The sequence below is a fragment of the Cariama cristata genome, unplaced genomic scaffold, assembly GCF_000690535.1.
Source record: "Cariama cristata isolate BGI_N322 unplaced genomic scaffold, ASM69053v1 scaffold10814, whole genome shotgun sequence".
Classification (NCBI taxonomy): Eukaryota; Metazoa; Chordata; class Aves; order Cariamiformes; family Cariamidae; genus Cariama; species Cariama cristata.
Genome location: NW_009614688.1, coordinates 4,296 through 25,075, shown reverse-complemented (window position 1 = coordinate 25,075; position 20,780 = coordinate 4,296). Strand labels below are relative to the sequence as shown.

The 20,780-nt window shown below is 40.0% G+C and overlaps 1 protein-coding gene across 1 annotated transcript in view; it reads right to left on the bottom strand.

Annotated features, from left to right (window-relative positions):
• Window positions 1–20,251, bottom strand: part of LOC104161183 (kinesin-like protein KIF16B) — a gene marked incomplete at its 5' end in the record, with an annotated part of 38,905 nt that extends 18,654 nt beyond the window's left edge. Inside the window, one exon of the mRNA XM_009699519.1 lies at window positions 20,162–20,251. Coding sequence (XP_009697821.1) covers window positions 20,162–20,251 — 90 coding nt within the window. The remainder of the gene's footprint in view (window positions 1–20,161) is intronic.
• Window positions 20,252–20,780: the final 529 nt, after the last annotated feature.

Here is a 20,780-nt window from a genome sequence, read left to right as displayed (position 1 = left end):
TCTTTCCCAAAGGTCCTCTGGCTCGCTCCTCTTTTAGCAAAATAATTGGCAGATGTCCATCTCACAAATAAAAAACGGAGATCACTTCTGTCATACAACAGATGACCACCCAGCTATATGACAGAAAAACCTCCAGCCATAGATTTCATCATCACTTCAGCAACTCTTGGAAACTCCAACGCTTTCTACTCCACTACATGCCAAGACTCTAATCCCCACCAAAATGAAAAAAAGACATATTCAAAACTCTCCAGGCTTGAGTTTCAGGCTGTTCTAACACTTAACGCAGACATGACAGCATCGGTTTCCACCCAGCTTGCAGCTTGAAAATTATCTTTGCAACACGAGAACTAGAACCGTTCATACAGCAATGTGAATTATGCAGTCCTCTATGTGAATGTGTAATTCCACCATAACAGTAAGCTGGTCCATTGTAGTATATTTATATAAAAATACAGTATTAGTGTATTTACGAGAGGTGGTGTGCTTATATCTATACACCACTGATGTCTGTCACTCTGACTTACAAAGTTACTCCTTTAGCGTGGGAAAAAATATGTTGGTGCAAGAGTTCCACAAATATTCAGTGACCATAAAATGTTCTCATCTTGTCATAATTTTGGCTTATAAAAAAAAAAAGAAAAAAAAACAGTAATACACTGAAGTAATGGGAAATGTTGCGACAATTGTCTATAAAGATCCTCCTTCCTGATGTATCATTTGACGTACAGACTCTGAATGTAATTGGGCGCGATTCAGAAATGCACGATTCAAGAGAATTTTGAGGTTTATTTAAAATACCTTACCCATTTATGCCAAATTGGAGTAGCAAATATTTCAATAAATTCAGATTTTGTTATTAGTAGTGCTACAACGCCTTTAAGAAACTGCACAGTAACTTCCGACGATATTGCCACTGCTACAGGTTAATGCACATGGCACAGTTTGTGACTGAGCCGCATTTGTTCTGTCACTTAAATATGTAAGAGATCTGCAGGTGTAGATTTTGCATGGAAATGTTTGCCTTGGCTCAAACACCGTAAGAGAATTTCACACTATCCAGATTCAGGAGTATAAATTATTCTTTTAGAATTAAATGGCTCTGTACCCTCTGGCTCAAATGAATTCTTCAAGGGTCACACCTTGACTACAAGATGAGCGTTTTGCGGCAATACAAGGCATCACGGTGAGGGTCTACGGGTAGCATGGCAGGTAAATGGTTCTACTTCCCTGCACTTTCTGCAGCACGCCCCTCCTCCCGTCCCCCTCGCTGCAGCGGCAACGAAAGCGGTTGGCAGTCAGTCTTCTTCAGCAGGGATGCTTTGTCATTTTCTAGGGCTGCTGGTGAGGTGATGTGTTTTCTGTCAGAGGAAATTACAGAACCATAGAATCCCCAAGCCTGTAGCGTTGCATGGGGTTGCTGTGACCCAAGGGCAGGACCCGGCACTTGGCCTTGTTGAACCTCACACACTTGGCCCCGGCCCATCGATCCAGCCTGTCCAGGCTCCTCTGCAGAGTCTTCCCTCCCTCCATCAGATCAACACTCCCGCCCAGCTTGGTGTCATTGAGGTTGTCGAAGAGGCATATTCCCCAGCTCGACAGGAGGAAAGAGCTGGAATGATTTCCTGAGAAGCTTCTGTATGTAGTGCGCAAGAGTTGCACTTTTTATTTTGGTTGCAGAAGCATTTCTGTACTATTCTTAATTATAGCTTTGCGGCAATACAAATTCCATTACATACATAGGGGTGTGCACAGGCATGCACACACATACCATGGGCAAGGCTGGGATTACTCTTAGACCCAAAATGCAAAGCCAGATAATATTTTAAAATAGTACGGAGACACCTCAAGACTCCACATCAGCACTGCTGATGTCTTTTAGGCACTAAACTTTTTACGCTTAATGATGTTTATCCTATCTAGCAATTGTTGCTAGGCAGTACCAGTCTTAGGGAGAGGCAAACAGCCATTTACAATTTACCTTCTCATTTTTTTATAATAAATACAGGCTGTGTTTTATTTCTGGGTCTTGTTATTACTTGGGGACATGTTATTTGTCTGTGTCTCAACAACCTTATCTGTAAGAAATTATAATTACCTACCATGCTACAGTATTTCTGAGATTAGTATGATCAAGTTTAGATGGTACCAGGTCCAGTCCTCAAGGGGAAGGGGCTTCATACCTAGCAAGTGTTATTCTAGTACAGTGTAAACAGCTTAATGGATTCTTACTCTTCTCTCACATTTCAGCCAGAAGACTGGTTTCAGCAAGGTTATCGGCAGACGCTTAATGCTGGTAAGAGTAGATGGCAGAACACTAGGGGACCCTTTTTTTAGTCACCTATTTTATCTCCTGTACAACTCGTTGACCTCAAGATTCACCTGCTTCTGGAAACAGCATATACCTAGTAACATCCATATGGAAGCGCACTCTTTCAAAGTGAAATCATACATCTTCATAGCCTTCAACTACTGAGCCCCAGGAAGTGATGCAAATTTGGAGACCGGCCTTTAGGAAACCAAGAGTGTGAAAATGAAGGCTCTAAAACCACGAAAGGCTCTGCCTAGGACCGGTGCACTCTCATTTCAGGACCTTTAGAAAACGAAGCTGTCTGCATTTGAAGGGTGTCATTTAATTTCAATCATATTCAGTTGGAGACTCTCCACTGACACTAATTGAAGTTTGCTAGGGACCTGCTGGATTTAATTCAGTTCAGGGGTTTTATGGTACAGTGGAACATAACATGTTAATAAAAAGTCTTGTACAGTACTTTGCAGATGATATTTCAATATATAGTGGACCAAAGTAAAATACTACATAATACAGTCTCGTAGGCTTGTCACTTCTGAAGCGTGAAATTGTTCGAAGTGGTATGCTCCCTAAACATTAAAAAAAGTGCCATTTTCCGACATCAAGCAAAAATCTACAGGATTGAAACATCTCATTATTTCTCGTGGGTAACATCTACGTTTTAGTGCCTACAATATGGCAAAAGATATTTTTTTTTTAAGAAGAAGAAAAACAGGGCAGACATTGATGGAGACTGAGTCATCTTTAATCTTTCATCTCAAATTCTCTTTGTACTTCAATGTTTTGATATATTTAAATGGGGGGGAAAAGGGGGAAAAAGAAAATTAAGGAAATGCTAACTACTAAATTAAAAAGTCAGTCGTCTTTAACTCTCATGTTACTTTTACAACTCTGAATTTTCTCATTTTTCAAAGGGCATGTCTGACACTTGATCCTTTGTACCAGAAATCTCTGTCACAGATGAGAAAAATCAAAGAGAAGAATGTGGCATGGTTTTGCAGCCGGTGTGGCTGCACCTGACTTGATTCTGCAGTGAGTAATGAAAGAAAAAACTGTCCTACTTTTAGTTTTTGAAGTTTAAACAAAGTAACTTAAGCCTCAACTTCAAGATGTACTAAGACTCCAAGAGTCTAAAGAAATTGGACAAAAGCTGTGTTCTTAACTAGGAACTTGCACTAAATATTTAGGGATTTGACAACAAAGTGAAAAAAAAAAAAGCTTAACTTCTATATTTATACCGGTACTTTGTCTGAAATAAACCACCTATTCTACACAAGTTCATAAGAGAGCCTTAGGCAAAGGGAAAAAGTTAACACTTAATGAACAGATTAAAGTCTACTTTATATATACTGAAAAAAAAAAAAAATCAGAGATCAATCATCTAAACATATACTATCCACTAAAAAAGAAACCAATAAAATGACTTAAAAACTACCTAAGTCACATTTTCAGGTGACATAGCTCAAACTATTTAAAGTTCAAATGATGTTTTCCCAAATATGAGTGAATAAAACTCTAAATTTACTCTCCTTTAAAAAAAGTAATAACTTAGTCCTCCATCATGTAAACCCTACAGTGCTTCCCAGAAACATACGCTATAGGTGAGCGATGCCCTCAGAAGACAGAAAGATTAAAGACAGTATTTTTCACTATCAACTAATCAAGGAGAGGGAATATCTAGGGGATTATTTTCTGGATATTCAGTTTGTCACCTGCTTTTCCTCTTCCATTTCTAATATTCTCTCTTTTCCCTCATTTTCCATCTCTTCCAACATGTTCTCCCCCACTTCCCGTCTCATCTCTATTTTATTGCTACGCTTTCCCTCCCCCTCCATGACCTACCTAATTCTTTTTCTTACTCCACTGTCCATCTGCCACATCAGAATTCCTGTTCCCACATCATCCTCTCTACTATCTGCCAGAAGAGGAGAAAGATTTAATATTCTCAGAGGCAGGATATCTGAGCAACTAAGGATCAGCCAAAGCTCTGAGGTGGACTCATGTCAACCTTCTAACGTAGTGAACTCCTTGGAGAAGAACGAACAGCTTTTAAACTGCAACAAAAGCCATCATTTATTACAAAACCAAACAAGGATAATTAACCTCCCAAACCAAAGAAAAAAAGGACCAGGAAAGAGAACTGGAAAACGGTTGTACGCAACCCTCCTCCTAAGCACGGGGTCCCTGCAGAGGCCCCGCAGAAGGTCCCTGATACCAACCTAACACAGACAGTCCTTCACCAGCTTGCAGGGAAGCAGCCTCTGCTCTGGCCCCACTGCTCCCCAGGTCTTTGTCATGTTTCTGAGACCCAAGGAGCTGCTCTAGGCTCATCTCTGCTGTCTCTCAGCTCCTCCATCAGAGCTGCAAGGCTTCCAGCTTTCTGTTGTCGTCTCTCCTTGCTGCTACAGGCGGCAGTGCCTGGATCTCGCTCAAACATACACAAAGGAACAAGCATCTTCTTCCTTCCTGGACAGAGTCTACTCTGAAAAATCCTAAATAAATCAGTCAACAAGTAACTCCCTTCTTAGAAATACAAGAGAGGCCATAACGAAGAGTGATGTACCGAAGTCTTGTTTTTGGGAGGGGGTTAGGCATCTTTTTTCTAGTGCATCCTGAATACAACTTATGCCACAGCGTGGTTTCCCATCCCTTTACAGTACAGCCTTTTCTCAAAGAGGAAGTTGTTTTGCCCCATGTACATGAGATTACTCTCTTATTCCTGCTTTCCATCCTCCTTGCACAGACGCCAAAGGTTCAACTGCCCACAGAACTGGTTTAACCTTTGCATTTCTGGCTAAGCAGGAGCAACTCCTGATTTGCACATTGCTTTTTGCCTGGCCCCTAGTGCAGGCAGCTCAGTGAGCCAGGTCTACTTTATCCCTTCCAGAACACATCCCATTGAGGCCAGAGAGTACTGGAGACTCTCCTAGGGTTAACCTGCCAGGGAAGCAATTCTGTAACTTCCCTGCTGTACTCAGACTGGCTACAATTCCTTGCCTTTTTCCTACTTCTCTCCCTGGAGCAACACCCATATATAAATAGGTACCTCCTCTACATCATTCCTCTGCCATACTGGCACTAAGACATGCCAAGAAGCACAAACACTTACATCTCCTCCCATAAATATATGCAGTTCTGTTGCGAGTCCCCGCAAAGTCTGGATGCTGTGACTAAGCCACACAGATCATCTTCTCTGGATTCACCAATACATGAGCATCTTCTCTGATGCACAAGTTCTCACAGCTCTGCTGTCTCTAATTCTGGGTAACTCTCTTTGAACATTTAAGATCTGGTATACTTGCCAGTTACCTTCCTCAGACAGGCATAACTGTTTCTCCAAAGAACTTTTCAACTTTATCTGTCACTGAAGAGGGATAAGAACACAAAAAAGAAAATCTAATCTCCTGTGAACCTCCCTGAAACCTCCCTCTGACAATGCAAAATTACCAAGTAGGATTGAGCACCAAAGATTTCTCTTTTGCATTTTACTAACTGTGCCTCACTGTCTTTGAATTGTGCCCACCTGCCTATCAAACAATCATCTGTAATTATCAAACAGGTTTGAGAGTTCTCATATCCGAGTTTCTCCTTTAATCAAGCAGGCTGACCTAGACTCAATGTGCATTTCTGGAGCTACGGTGAGATGTGGAGGCCACTGTTTATCGCATCATTTTAACTCCATTTAGTCTGCCTCCTGCTATTGAAAAAAAAAAAATCAAATTAACTGCAGCCAAAGAAATTACCTGGCATTACAGGGGTGTTTTTCTTTTCCTTAAAGCAATTTCTAGACTAGTCGGAATAATAACATACCGAAATAGAGCTATAAACGACGGTCAATATAATATTTGACAAATTACTTCATCATTTTGTTCATTATAAGCAGTACGATAGCATTTAAATACAGAGTAACTATAAAAATGAGTGATAGGATGTAACAAACTTCATGCAAACCTTTCACAGTTTTAAAAAATTATGCAGCTTTGGGATTCTAATATCTCTTATGAAAATTGGAAACTAATATAGCCAGGGCATCTTTCAAAATATAAACCGCTACCTGCATAGCTCAGGATTATCAACCAAGGGAAGAGGAACAAAAATTTGCCCAAATGGCAAAGAAAACATATCAAGTTCTCTATGCAGGCTGTAGAAAGGCAGAATAAGATGGTGCAGAAACAGCATACACCAACCCAAAGGATAGAGTTCTCACATGTAAACCAGTCAAAACCAAATAAAAAATAAGTAAATATGATTCATAGATGTATTTGGAAAATAAGCATGAAAAAATTGTAACATACCACATCCTTTCAACCTTGATTTTGCTCCCTTGTTCGCCTACCCCTTGCCCAAGATAGAGGTCTCTGGGGGAAAAATACCAGTACCACGTGGCCGACCATTGTCTAAGACAAGGGTACGTGCTGACCTAGAGAGTCTATTGACAAGTTTAACACATACTGTCTACACTTTCAGCTCATGATTTTGCAAACTAAACATTAATTTTTTTCATGTCATCTCAGGTCACGGTGCTTGGTTATTTCTTTAAAGAAATGGCAACAACTGCTGGGTTTGCAAGGTCATGTCATCAAAGCTCAACACATTAATCAATCTTCATCAAGGCATGGCTCAAATTCCACTTCTCAAAAAGAAGGTAAAAAAAGGAATTTTCTAGTGCTCTCTATGGGGTTTATTTTCCTTTCAAAAATTATTTGGGATTTGATTCACTATCTTCCCACTGGGATTTCTAGCAAGGTTAAGGAATTGTCCCTGCAATAGTACAAGGCGGGCCAGGCAGCAGACACCATCCTCGCTGTGGCTGCATACAGCCTTGCCCGGTTCCACACTGCATTCCTACCAATGCCACGTTGGCCGTCGGGCCACTTCAACCGCACACCAAGAGGTCACACCACCATTTGACTGAAGCACCAGAGATAAGTTCAGAGAGAAGAATTTGCCCTAGCAGTTTTAACAGCTCTTCCCCAAAAGATTTGCCCATTGCGTATGAGCTCACCTTAGTGACATCTGGCAGCATTTATGAAACATCCCCATCTCACGTGGCCAACCTATGCCATAAATTTCAGTCACCCTTGCTTTGAGAAATGCTAATAATGAAAACTCATCAAAGACCAGCAATAATTTCTACTGCTGACTAGATGGATGCCTTTCTGACTACTCAAAATTAATGGCAGATCTCATGGTCTTAAAGAACAGCTGTCACAGAGAAATACACCTGCAAACAAATACGCAGTACGCCTCTAAGTTTGATTTGTTATAGATATAAAGCAGCAACTCTCGCAACAAACTGGACTGATTACAAGGAGAAGTTAGCTAGTCTTCTGCGTCACTTAAAATTATAAAACCAGAGAAAACGCAGTGCAAGTACGCAAACGGGAAGCTTAAAAGGAACTACTTAGTCCCCCCTCTGACAGTAAGAGTGACTGATAGTCACAGAGGTTATACATAAATTTTCACTTATGTCTAGTCTTACAGACATTACAAAACTAGCTGCTTTATCACACAATTAAAAACTAGCTGTAAGCCTCGTACAAATTTGGGATTTTCCTCCCACTATCACTGTTGTCACTAGGTAAAGCTTAAAATGACAGACCACTAATTAAACGTAATAAACTTAAAAGATACTTCTTCAGGAGCATGCTTGGCAAAGGATTTTGAATCTGAAGGACAGAAAAAGCAACTACGGGGACCAGAAAGATCACTGTTACTATCAGTTTCACGAGCAATACCCTATTCAGTACTGCTCTTCAGCTCCTAGAGTCACAATGGTGGGTGAGAACATATGTTTGTTTCCAAGTACCATAAAATTTCTTGATCAAGCACTTGAAGACAAATGCTTAGAAAGCAAGACGCATGTATATACCACATATACATGGAAAACGCAAAGACACACTCGATTAAAATGCTGTGGTATCAAAGTCAGTATCATTATTCAGGGCAGGGCAGAAAACAAGGATGCATTTAACTACTGCAAGTATTTGGGTTTGGATTACGTGTCAGTAATTTCACGTTTACTGTCTGTCAGATGCTCTCTAGAAGGCTGTCAGATTTCTGTCCCCAACAAGCACTATATCACAGTCCGTGTACGAGTGATTCTGCTCTACCTACACAAGGTTTAGTGACCCAGGAAAGCAGGGGAAAGCTAAAAGACCACATGAATTCTTATTTTTTTACAGTATCCTTACAATGACTTGTAGCACATAAGAGCCTTCAGGTACAATCAGAATGGAAATTATGCTACTCTACATATCTATGTAAAACTCTGTAGTACAGTAGTTTGCCATTACTTTAACAATATTGGTACTATTCCAAAATTTAACTGAACTTTAAAATAAAGCTATTCTTACGTATTCCCTAATTTAAAAATAAAAATAAAATTGGGGTTAGAATTTAATGTACGTTAAGCAATTTAAGGATTTAAAATACTGCTAAAGCTTTGCTGTAATTGTTTTCAAAAAAAGACATAACAAGTCTAGGACATGCAGTGTTCAGATGCAGTTTGAAAGAAATTTTAAGTATTTCACAGAAAATACAGAGTGTACACTCAAATAGCCTCAGAGTGCCCACACTGCTGACAGCACTGCACACCACTAATCATTAAAGTACCATTAATACCCAGTAGTACCTATGACTAAGCATGATAGAAAAATAATAGATTCAATACAGAACTGGCCAAACAGAACCGTAGCTTTGATTCTTTTTATCACTCACAGCATCGTAACCATTTACAGATAAACATGAATTAATTGGATGTTTTAATGCAGGCTCCTGAAGTTTGGCATCCATGAGAAGTGTGCTTTTTCATCTCACTTGCACTCACACATCAACATAACGAATTTTGCTTTTCAGACGTGGCCAGACAGCTTGCCCTCTGCACTGTTATTCCTGGCTTTGGTTCCGAAATACGCCCTACAGTAAACCGGACAACATCCTCCACTTTCAGTCTTCTCCTCTTGACATTTTCAATTCTATACCTCCACCTCAATATTCTTCCTGAGAGCCACTGTTTCTTTATGTTTATTTTCATATTAAACCACAAGAGATTGTATTTTATTGATTTTTGTCATGCAGGGATGTCTAATAAATTTTACTGCTTGGGCTTTCCTGCTTTGGGCTCTGTAGCGGGATAGACAATTCTCTCTTGTGAGATGGAGCCTTCTGTATGTTCTGTGTTGCAGAGACAGATGGTAAAAGATTCTTCCAGACTTATTTTTTTTTTAATGTATTTACATTACAGCACTGAAGAAAATAGCCTGAGAGCCTTATAGGAAGATCTCATTGTGAATACAAAAGCAAAGGCTTTTAGAAACTCATTTAGAAACTATACTATCAGCAGCACAGGTTTAAGAAATTTGTTTTCTTCCTTTCTTCTAAAGTCAACCCATTTTTAATTAAGAAGCACAGTATTATTTTTACCATGTTGAGTCTGAAAGCTCATTAGCAGGTGTGATAAACTAATATTTATAAAAGATCCTTAGATAAAATGTGTCTTTAGTAGATTGTCACAATGCTAACCATAAGGTTGGTTTTGGTGTGGGTTTTTTGGTTCTGTTTTTTTTTCTTTTAAAGCAAATTGACCATTTAACTGACCTAACTTGTACTAAAAAGGGGGATATTTACAACAGAACACTGCAGTTAAAATGAGTGGCTCTCAGCATTTCACTAGTAATTGGCCTCTCTCAGATGGACCCCAGACCTGACTTGACACCTCGCCTTGCCAATCCCCGACTGTCAACCGCTATATGATGCTACCACCTATATCCTGACCCTGCTCGGGCACTGTCGGGCCATGCCCTGGCCACCCAGGTCCCTGCTGCGACCACCCTCAGCTCCCGGCTGCTCTTCCCTTGGGGAACAGCCCCCATCTCGCTGCTCCCTGGCAGCGGTGTAGGATCCTCCAGTGGGAGGGTTCAGGGCAGGAGACCCACCTCGGATGCTCTGAAATGCCACGTGAAGGCACCGATCTCTCCATAATGAACACAAACGGAGTCTATGGAGACAAGGAACCGTTTTTCAATTTAACCTTTACACCCCAAAAGCACGAATGACAAGGTCAACACCTCAGCATAAAATACATATAATCTTTGAGTCTTCAAGAGCAGCTAGATAAACCATAAGCCATAAATGTATATTAAAACATGTAACAACTGTCATCAAATACAAAAGGGGGAAACCTTTTTTTCAGGAGCTTTTCTTTCTTGCAGACTATATCAGTCTTATCCGAATGGGGCCTTCATCAGTTAACAGTCAGCTTTATCTCAATCCCATTTAGATAACAAATCCCTCATTTGCTTAATACAGCAATGCCAAAATAAACAGCTGAATATTCTTACTGTACTGCAAAATCTGCACCCTGTGTTTCCCTGTTCACCCTCCCAGTGGTTCCAAAGAGAGGACAGCCCAGTAATATCCTGCTCAAAAGCCACCACATGAAGCTTGAGAGAAGCTTGGTATAATCCTCCAGATTAGGCAGTGAATCAAGTTTATCAGATACAGTTTCACATCTGCAGTTCTGTCAGTAATACTGTCTAAATGTGTAAGGAAAAAAATGCAACAGGCAGCACAGTTGGAATCAGATAATTTTTGCTACTATCTATGCTATTTGTTCAAAATTAGCCTGGGTAGTTTCACAAAAACTAGATTTAGAGCTGGGTCGTTGTATCCTAAATCAAGTGAAACCAAAGGATTCTACTTGAAAAGTCTACTCAATCTAGCAGCATATCCCTGACCAACACAGAGAGAACAAGCTGTTCCTCACAAAACCCTTAGAAGACAGCGAGACTGTCAATAACACCTAATGATTAATGGAGCACAAGTCTTAAAAGTCCTCCAAAGCAAGGTAATCATTAATAAAAGAGAGAAACAGCAAAAACTCCAATCCTCCCCTCTGCTTTTCACGAAGCAGGAAGAGAACAGAGACACGGGGTTGCAGCCTAAGGCATGCCCCAAGCCTACAGACATTCAGGAGCAGCTAAGAAATGGGTGAATCTCAGTAAGCACCTAAACCTCAAGGTACATTGTCTAGGAATTGTTCTTCTCAGAGGCATTCCTCTCTCAAAGATAGCTGTTATCCAACCAAAATTATTTTACTGATAAAAACAACATGAATATTTTGATATTATGCAAATCCACTAGATAATTGAGCAGAGCCTTGAGAATCAGACTATCAAATAATCAAAGCAATTATTCTGTCAAATGGCTCGTGAATTATGAGATGAAGGACCCACCCCTTTCCAAATGCTTCTTTTTTCAATTTCTACATTATTAACGTATAAGACTTTTGCACAACACAAGCTATGAAACTTGGCTTTTGATGTCTGCCTGCAGGTTAATCCCGTCTCACGCTGAGTTTATCAGAAGACCTATAAAGCTAATGGTATTTTCCCAGAGAACCGTTTCAAAACTCACAGGTCTCACAGCTCAGGGCAGACAAAAAAAAAAACCCAAAGCAACCAGGTCTCATCATTGACCAAAACCCAGGAGGGAGGAAGGGGAAGGAGGAGAGAGACTTTGTGTTTCTGCAGAATCGCCTGTACCAAGTCAAGAAAACTCTGGTGCACCAATCTAGCACCCAAAACAACAATAATCACAAATTAATCCCAAAGCTGGGCTTTCACAAGGCTCTTACACATTCAGATTCAGTTTTACAACAAGAAACTCACACATTGAATTCATTTTCCCTGATAGAAATAGATTGGGAATCGTGTATTATGCTGAAAGCAAATACGCCAAGGGGTTTGCCATGTCTCAGATGCTCCAGTCCTAGTTAGTAACTGAATTCAGCGGGACCACATGGACTACAGGGAACTGTATTTATTCAAACTCACACTGAACTACATGACATGGTTAGCAGTGATGTTTTTCACACTATACTTACGGGAACAAATTCTCCTGTTCATTTGTAGACTGACATACTGAGCAAAGTTCTAAAATTTAAAAATAGCAGCAGCCAAAAGTCTCATGCTGCAGAAAGAAAGGCCAGAAGGATTAGTTAAGGATATACCTCTTAAATCACTTCTGTAGCTAGTTGCAAACAACAGCTGATAAGGAAGTACTACGTATATAAACCAGCAGGCTTTCATAACGCTCTGAACATACCATAACGGGGAATGGAAGCTGGAAACGTCTACGTGACAAAGTACGCTCCCTGTGTACGTACTTCCTGGCTGTTACAGGTGACAAGAATATGAATGTTAAAACTATCTATACCATAATTACTATAATTTGTACTGAATAAAGGTGAAGGCTATAATCACATGCTTGAATAACAGTATTATAAGGTTTATACACGGACACGTATTCTAAAAATTACTACTTTCTTTTTCTTTCAATATTTATGGAAAGATACATTACTACGGCTAGCAAAGTTCCAGGCTAGAAAGTAAAAATTAAGGTCTGCCATTACTTTAGGATTTATATTTCAAAAATTACTTTCTAAATGCTTTTCTATATACTTATAATTCTGCCACAGGCATTATTTTAATGCACATCATGGCATTTGCCATTTACAAGCACACCAATGTTGCAAAAAATTTTCATTTTAATCTGTGCCCAAATATACAGTTTCCGAAAAAAAAAAAAGGTTTAAACTGTTTATGCATTCTTAGTGTTCGCCCTAAGGTTGTCACAGTAAATTTGGCATTATATTTTTCCATTGTATAAAAACAAAACTGCAAGTACATATTCTTGATTATTCAAAAAAAAAAATCCAAATTTGCTAGATGATATGCAGAAACATTCTTCCAGTTCAGGCAGAACACATCAACAAGTGTATTTCTTCACTGGATCAAATTTTCAAATACAGAAATAAATCTTAAAATATTGTCATAGACTATGCTTACTAAGGGTCTTGCAGTTCCTAGAGGCTGAAAGAACCTGAACTTAAGAATCCATATACAGACAAACCTAAACTTTCTAAAATAATGAGATAGCATTTTGTAGCAAGATTTGCACCACCATGTTCATTACTATATGCTACATCCTGCTCTAGTACATGTAACCCGTGGTTTTAAATTGCTTGGTCACAAGAGTTTCTAAACATCAATCTCAACAATCATTGAACTTGTGAATGGATTGGAACTTTGGTCACTGCAGCACAAAGGCTTTGGCATAAGCATTGCAGGTTTCACAGCAAACTCATTTTAAATATCATCTTAGAAGTTTTTAGTTAGAGTTACTTACAGCTATAGTGCCTTACACTACTTACAACTGAACACTAGAAGCATCCAAATGTCCAGAATTTTGCATTCAATGTGAGCACACCACCTAAATCTTATATATTAATTAAAGTTACTGATGCCAGTAAATGAGAAAATCCAATGGTAAAACCAGCAGAGCTTCAGGCCGGCCAGCTCTAACGCAACAAGCTTTTGACTTCCACTGCCAAAGCAGCTCCCAAGCTCCAGGAGCTCACTAGTTACACGACAACTGGCTCGCCAGCCTTGCAAGCCAAGTACCTCAAAGTTACTGCTTCCTCATCCTTTTCCCTTTCAAAGTAATCCCAGGAGATTAACATAAATTTTACATTTAATGAAACGCTACAGCTGCACAGTTACAATGCAGAATGGGAGCAGCCAGCCAGCCAAGATCCCAGTCGAAACGCTGCCCGAAGTGCTCTGCACAAGTCTGCTGCCTTACCGCTCTGGTCCTGTTTAACTTCTCTATTGGTATTCTTCCTCAGGAGGAAGAACTCTACATCTCTGATAAGGCTTTTAGAAGTAATTTAATAATTACAAACATATGCAGAAATTGCCCAATTATCCTTGAGACCATGGGGGAGGGGGAAGAATAAAAATCCCCAAATCCCCACCAACCATGTCTTGAAAGTTAGTCAAAAATTGCATTTCTCGGTCAGTGATCTCTTCCAGAATCCAAGGATGCTCTCCTAAAATTCATGGCTTCACCTCAAACTCATCCCCTCACCATTATCTGTGCCAGTACTTCATGTTGAAGATTTCTTCCACTTATTACTTATCAAGAGCATCGGATGTAGAGACCACTTAAAAAGAAAATGGAGATCGTCCCCTGGCAGTCACCCAAAAGAGGAGTTTATGTAGACATTCTCGCTGTTTCAGATAGCGATATTATGCATCCATTCAGTCATGTAACATGACAAAAACCAGACCAGCGGACGGGGAAGCTGGCTCAATTACGACCTAAAATTCTTTAAAAATTATACACAGTCCTTTTGTGCCTTAGACCGTGAAAGACACAAATATGTATTTATATACAGACCTCCATACATCAAATACAAATACACAAATTATTACATTCTGTTAAAAAAGCTAGAAGTCAATAGCTTTGGCACTCCTGCAGAAATCTTGCCTACATACATATGTCCTTATCTCCATGAATGAATCTATAAATGCAAGTATAACTTTTAGCTTCTCTTTGGCAGCTCTCCATGCATTTACTAATATTTTAAGTTGAGAATCACTATTAGTAATAAAAATGCCTCAATAGTAGGTGCTTCCTTAACACCACGTAGAGATTTTTATGCACATGGAAAGAAGTTTCAAGAAGATTGACAGGGAATCCGTAAGCAGAGCCTACAGTGAAAGCCCCATAAAACCTGGCTTAGATGTCTGGATGCAAGTGGGAATTAAGGACTCCCACATGAAGGAGGCATTTCATAAACCTTGGATTTGGCGAGTGAAAGACAAATAGACAATCATTCCTCTGCTCTCCTTGGAAAGAGGGAAGAGACAAGAAAACATTAAGAAGAAAGCACTGGACATCACAGCAGTGCATCGCTCGAACTTGCTGAACTAACAGAGATGGGAGAGCGAGTTTTCTCTGACAGCAAGACAGGGATCAGGAAGGGAAGGTTTCCTGCAGAAACCAGCACTCTGGTAGCATTTCAAAACCATGAACTAATAAGAAAAGATGAAGGAGGAGGAAAAAAAAGGAGAATCTTATTCTGAAAGTTGTCGCTTCCCTATTAAAGAGCCCATTTGCTCCTGTTTCTGACTAATAACAAACAAAAAGTATATTCATTACAGAGACTACTGCAACTGAAATCCAAGTATGGTCTTCATTAAAATTCAAAAAAATAATAAGAGAGTCATTAACACTCTAGCAGCATAAGAAAGCTGAAGCTGGGCAAATGACAATCACGCAGACCTAAAAAAAATAGGCACTGTTAAATGCTCGGTACTTATCTGGCACTGGCACAATCTCACCCTGCTGCAGCTTCTTCACTCTTTCAAAATTTGCATGTGACACATTTCAATTAGATATCCAGTTGTCAGCAGCCACTTAATTACATTAGAAGAAATGTGCAGGTATATAAAATATACGGCACATTGTAAGACTGGAAGACATGAGAGAGTTTCTGCTTCTGAAAGAGATACTTTTTTTTCCAAAAAAAAAAGTCTTCCTAATAAATCAGTTTGCCAATACATTCCTTTGGGAATTCAGTGGCAGCAACACGAAATGCAAGATCAGCAAATTATTAAAATACTGATGTAGTAACTCAGCGCTGAGCAACTAATGAGCTGTAAAGTTCACTTCTAAAAGCAGGACACTCATACATTAAACACGTCCACAGTACTTTCGCTGTTCATTATAAATATTAATTTAGAGTTGGAAGGTGAACTATGCAAAACAAAATTCAACTCTGATGGATTCCGATAACATTGCTTTTAGGGATCAAGTTTCTTTGGAATAATATACAGTAACATAAGGACACAACTTTGCCAAGTTTGGTATTAAAATGCATTTTAGCATCATGGTGAATCCCAAATTAGGTCAATGACAGATGAGCAGAAGCAGACAGATGATTTTCAACTTACCAAACTGAACTCCTACTCACGTTGCAAAACTAATCCAAAATTACCATAAATTAAGGCTCTTTTAAATAAAGGTAGAAATATGGGAAGCCATTGATCACTCACATATGTAACATTGATAATGAAATTCCTTCAAAGAAAACAAACACCAAATCTTTACTACAGTGCACGATACTACGCGTTTAATCCAACACAATGTGCTCTTCCCCTCTGATAAACAAGGGCACAGTACTTTGTAGAAATGCTGACGAGCAGAAGAAACCAACCGCATATTAGCTAGGTCTCTTAGGCCCACAAACTTGCCATTTCCTTCTGGTGCTCTAAGTCTCAAAGCAGGAGTGGACACAACACAACAGCCTGTACTAGGTAAAACAGAGAAGACATCATCAGTGCTGCAAGAGTTTCCAAAACACGTACTTAAGTGCCAGTACCTATCTAAAAGCAGTAGCTGACATGACCAAGTGATCATCTCGCTTCTCCTGAACTTACGTGTGCTTTGCACTTAGCAACAACTCGCATACTTGAACCTCACTGAATATTTGTTGAAGACTGTTGTGAACTGGAGGCTTGATAAAGGCTGGAAGAAGGTAGTACTAAAGCTATAGATCTACTGTTTCAGAAAGTAACATGACTAAACAATTTCAAGTATATTAGAAGCCAAAACATGTTACTATGCTTCTCCAAAGATTAACATATTTTATGGAAAGTTATATTGGCAAACTTGTAAGACTTGGTATTTGCCCCGACTTACAAAAATTGTTGAGAAGGGAACGGATAACTTAATAAAACATACTATAATGCATTTCCTATGTGGAAATTAGAAATTTATGCATCTGCATAGTTAAATCAATAATTCTGTTAATGTACTAGATGTGAATCTCAGTAAGTTTACCTAAGGCACAGACACATGGCAACACAGAAATGTCAATAACAGACAAACTGGCACATGAAACTAGAGAACGTACTGACCTTGCAAGCAGGACTGCCAACAGGGGGAAGAAGCTAAAAAAAAGCAGCAAAAGAAAATTGCCTACATAAGATACCTATAAACTAAGTGGCGTAGAGACCAGAAAATATAGATAAAATCCACTGGAAAAATATTAATCATGAACTATTAGTTACAAAGAAAACAACTTCAGCTGCGAAGACTCCAAGATGAAGAAAACCATATACCTTTGCTCTAGGCTGGGATTTTTTCTCTGTTGTAGGCTCTTAGATGCTGGACTTTATTTTGACCTAGTAATACCACTCCCAGGTTCTCATGGTTCTTCAAAACAAGCGAAAAACAAATAAAAAAACCTCACTCCCTCCCGTAACACCAAAAAAGCCTGAATTTCTACCACGAATCATAAATGCTCAATTCAGAAAGGTGAAATTAATATGCTGCAGCACACAGGACATTTTAATAGTGGCTTTAAGAACATCAGATTCCTCCTGAATCTAATTACTACATACAAGAAAGAAGCTGCTCTCCCTCTGACATAACTGTAAACACCAAATTCAATTGTTCCTCAACGTATTGTCAGGACCGATAACAGACTCTGAGAAAGCCTACTCAAACACATTTTCCTAAATGGGGAAAATCAGCCTGCAGAGGGATTCAGGTGGCTCTTTTCTATTTCAACTGGATGATTGCCTGGCTGTTTTTTCAAGAGTTAGATGCAATTAGGATATTACTGTTGACAGACTATAACTCTAACATCCAAGAGGAAATGGCAATTCAGCCAAATCAAAACCATGATACTGATGCTCATTCACAAGTAATATTTTTTAAAGCATTCGTGGAAAAAGAACATTTCAATTTTCCATTCAAAACTCATTTTTACCTTTAAAAATTTTCTGATAATCAGAAAAGATGACCTAATTTTCTTTTTCATTTCTTATCCTTTTTTTCCTTTTTTTTTTTTTTTTAACTTTTCTGTAGATACTTAATGTGTGGTAGTTTCAATTTCTGGTTTTCATACTGTTTTGGAATGGGAATGATCTTAAGTCCCAGAATCTCCACAAAACACAGATCTACATATTTTACTCTAAAACTCAAGGTCATTCCATGCTCAATTAGCGTCTCACTTAAATACATCAGTGAAGAACAAAAAAGCATTTGCACATTATTGCATCTCTCTCTTTCTTGAGCATATTCATGTTTTTTAATATATTGCCCATGAATATACGCCCTAGGCTTCTTTACTTGTGCTAAGTCTCAAATCGGGATCACTTTCATTGCTTGAATGATTTATTTCTTTTAATATTCAAGGGAACAAGTAGAAAGGAAGCAAAATGTTAACAATTAAAAGTTAGATGTGGAGACCAAGAACTGTAATTCTACGAACACTCACTCCAGTGAACTAAAGCTCTGTCAGGCACAGTTCCTCATATCCTGAATGCCCAGAGTCTCCGAGGTGATCAGAAAGATCAATTTTCCATTTTGCAGAAACCTGGAAGCCACTATTACAAAAGGGTATCTGTGGAACAACGTCTGTTAAATGAGGAGTTGTCAGGATGACATGATCTGCCTGCAAGGATCTTGCGATGAACAAAACAGCAACCTCCAGGGAACGATGCCAGTCAGCAGCGAAGGGAATTAATGGCTAGAGGCAGCACACGGAGCCACAGTTTCCCTGCAACATCCATCCTGTATCTGGCAGCCTTGGAGTCTTAAACCGCTGAAGGGCTTGCCAATCTCACTGGAAGCATAGGGCTGAGAGGAATCATAGAACAGTTTGGGTTGGAAGGGACCTTTAAAGGTCGTCTAGTCCAACCCCCCTGCACTGAGCAGGGACATCTTCAGCTAGATCAGGTTGCTCAGAGCCCTGTCCAACCTGACCTGCAATGTTTCCAAGGATGGGGCATCTACCACCTCTACAGGCAACCTGTGCCAGGGTTTCACCACCCTCACGGTAAAAAATTTCTTCCTTGTACCTAGTCTAAAACTACCCTCTTGTTAGTTTAAAACCATTACCCTTTACCCTATCATAACAGACCCTGCTAAAATGTTTGTCCCCATCTTTCTTGTAAGCTCTCTTTAGGTACTGCAAGGCTGCTCTAAGGTCTCCCTGGAGCCTTTTCTTCTCTGGGCTGAACAACCCCAACTCTCTCAGCCTGTCCTCACAGCCGAGGTGCTCCAGCCCTCGGATCATCTTCATGGCCTCCTCTGGACTCGCTCCAACAGGTCCATGTCCTTCTTGTGCTGAGGATCCCGGAGCTGAAGGCAGTACTGCAGGGGGGTCTCACCAGAGCGGAGCAGAGGGGCAGAATCCCCTCCCTCGACCTGCTGGCCACGCTGCTTTGGACGCAGCCCAGGGTATGGCTGACTTTCTGGTCTGCAGTTGCACATGGTTGGGTCATGTCCAGCTTTCCATCCACTGGTATCCCCAAGTCCTTCTCTGCAGGGCTGCTCTCAATCCTCCGTCCCCCAGCCTGTATTGATACCGGGGCTTGTCCCAACCCAGGTGCAGGACTCTGAGGTGAACCTCTCATGAGGTTCACACAGGCCCACTTCTCGAGCTTGTCCAGGTCCCTCTGGATGGCATCCCGTCCCTCAGGTGTGTCAACCCCACCACTCAGCTTGGTGGTGTCTGCAGACTCGCTGAGGGTGCACTTGATCCCACTGTCCATGTCATTGATGAAGACACTAAATAGTACTGTTCCCAATATGGATCTGAGGGACACCACTGGTCACTGATCTCCACCTGGACATTGAGCTGTTGACCACTACCCTCTGGATGCAACCATCCATCCAATTCCTCATCCACCGAACAGTCCACCCATGAGATCCATACCTCTCCAATTTAGAGAGAAGGACCTTGTAGTGGACCTTGTCAAAGGCCTCATAGAAGTCCAGATAGAAGACATCTGCAGCTCTTCCCTTGTCCACTGATGTAGTCACTCTACCACAGAAGGCCACTAAGCTGCTCACGCATGACTTGCCCTTGGTGAAGCCATGCTGGCTGCCTCAAATTACCTCCCTCTTTGAGTCAACATCTTCCAAAAAACTTATTTTCAAGTCTCTACTTCCACCCTTTTCAGTAAAAGAAGTTTTACCAAAACTTACCTCTGGGTACTTCAGTTTTAACGTTTTATGCATTTCTCGAAAACGACTGTACCGCCTGAATACTGTCCATGTCTCATCCAGGACTGTTATCTGTATCAAACAACATAAAAAGAAGAAACAGAGGTAAAACTGCAAAACGCACAAGACTAAAAACCATGCAGTATACAAAGTTACCAGATTAAAACAGGAAATTCTTCATTCCCTTAAATCCATAAGCTTTTATTGGTTTACTTAATTTTTCTTTCATTACAGTGAGAGAACTGTGTTTAATAAGGAGCACTGATTGCAAAGCAAAAAAACTGAACACATTTATTCCTTATTCCAGAGTGGTTTGACAAGGCTGTAAACACATTAAAATATCCCAAATCATTCTTTGCTGCAGCTATGCAGCTCTCAGCATTACAATCAGTGGGTGTTCCATTAATGAATGAATAACATCCAGCACAAGTACAGAGTAGCCTCTCTATACATTCATAGACACGTATATTCTCATACACACACATACTCATGCACAATTAATAAATACTCATTTCTCAGACACACAGAGTTCATTACCACATTGAACAGGATTCCAATCTGTAGGGCAAAAAATTATACATGCCAGTGTTCAGTAGAAGAT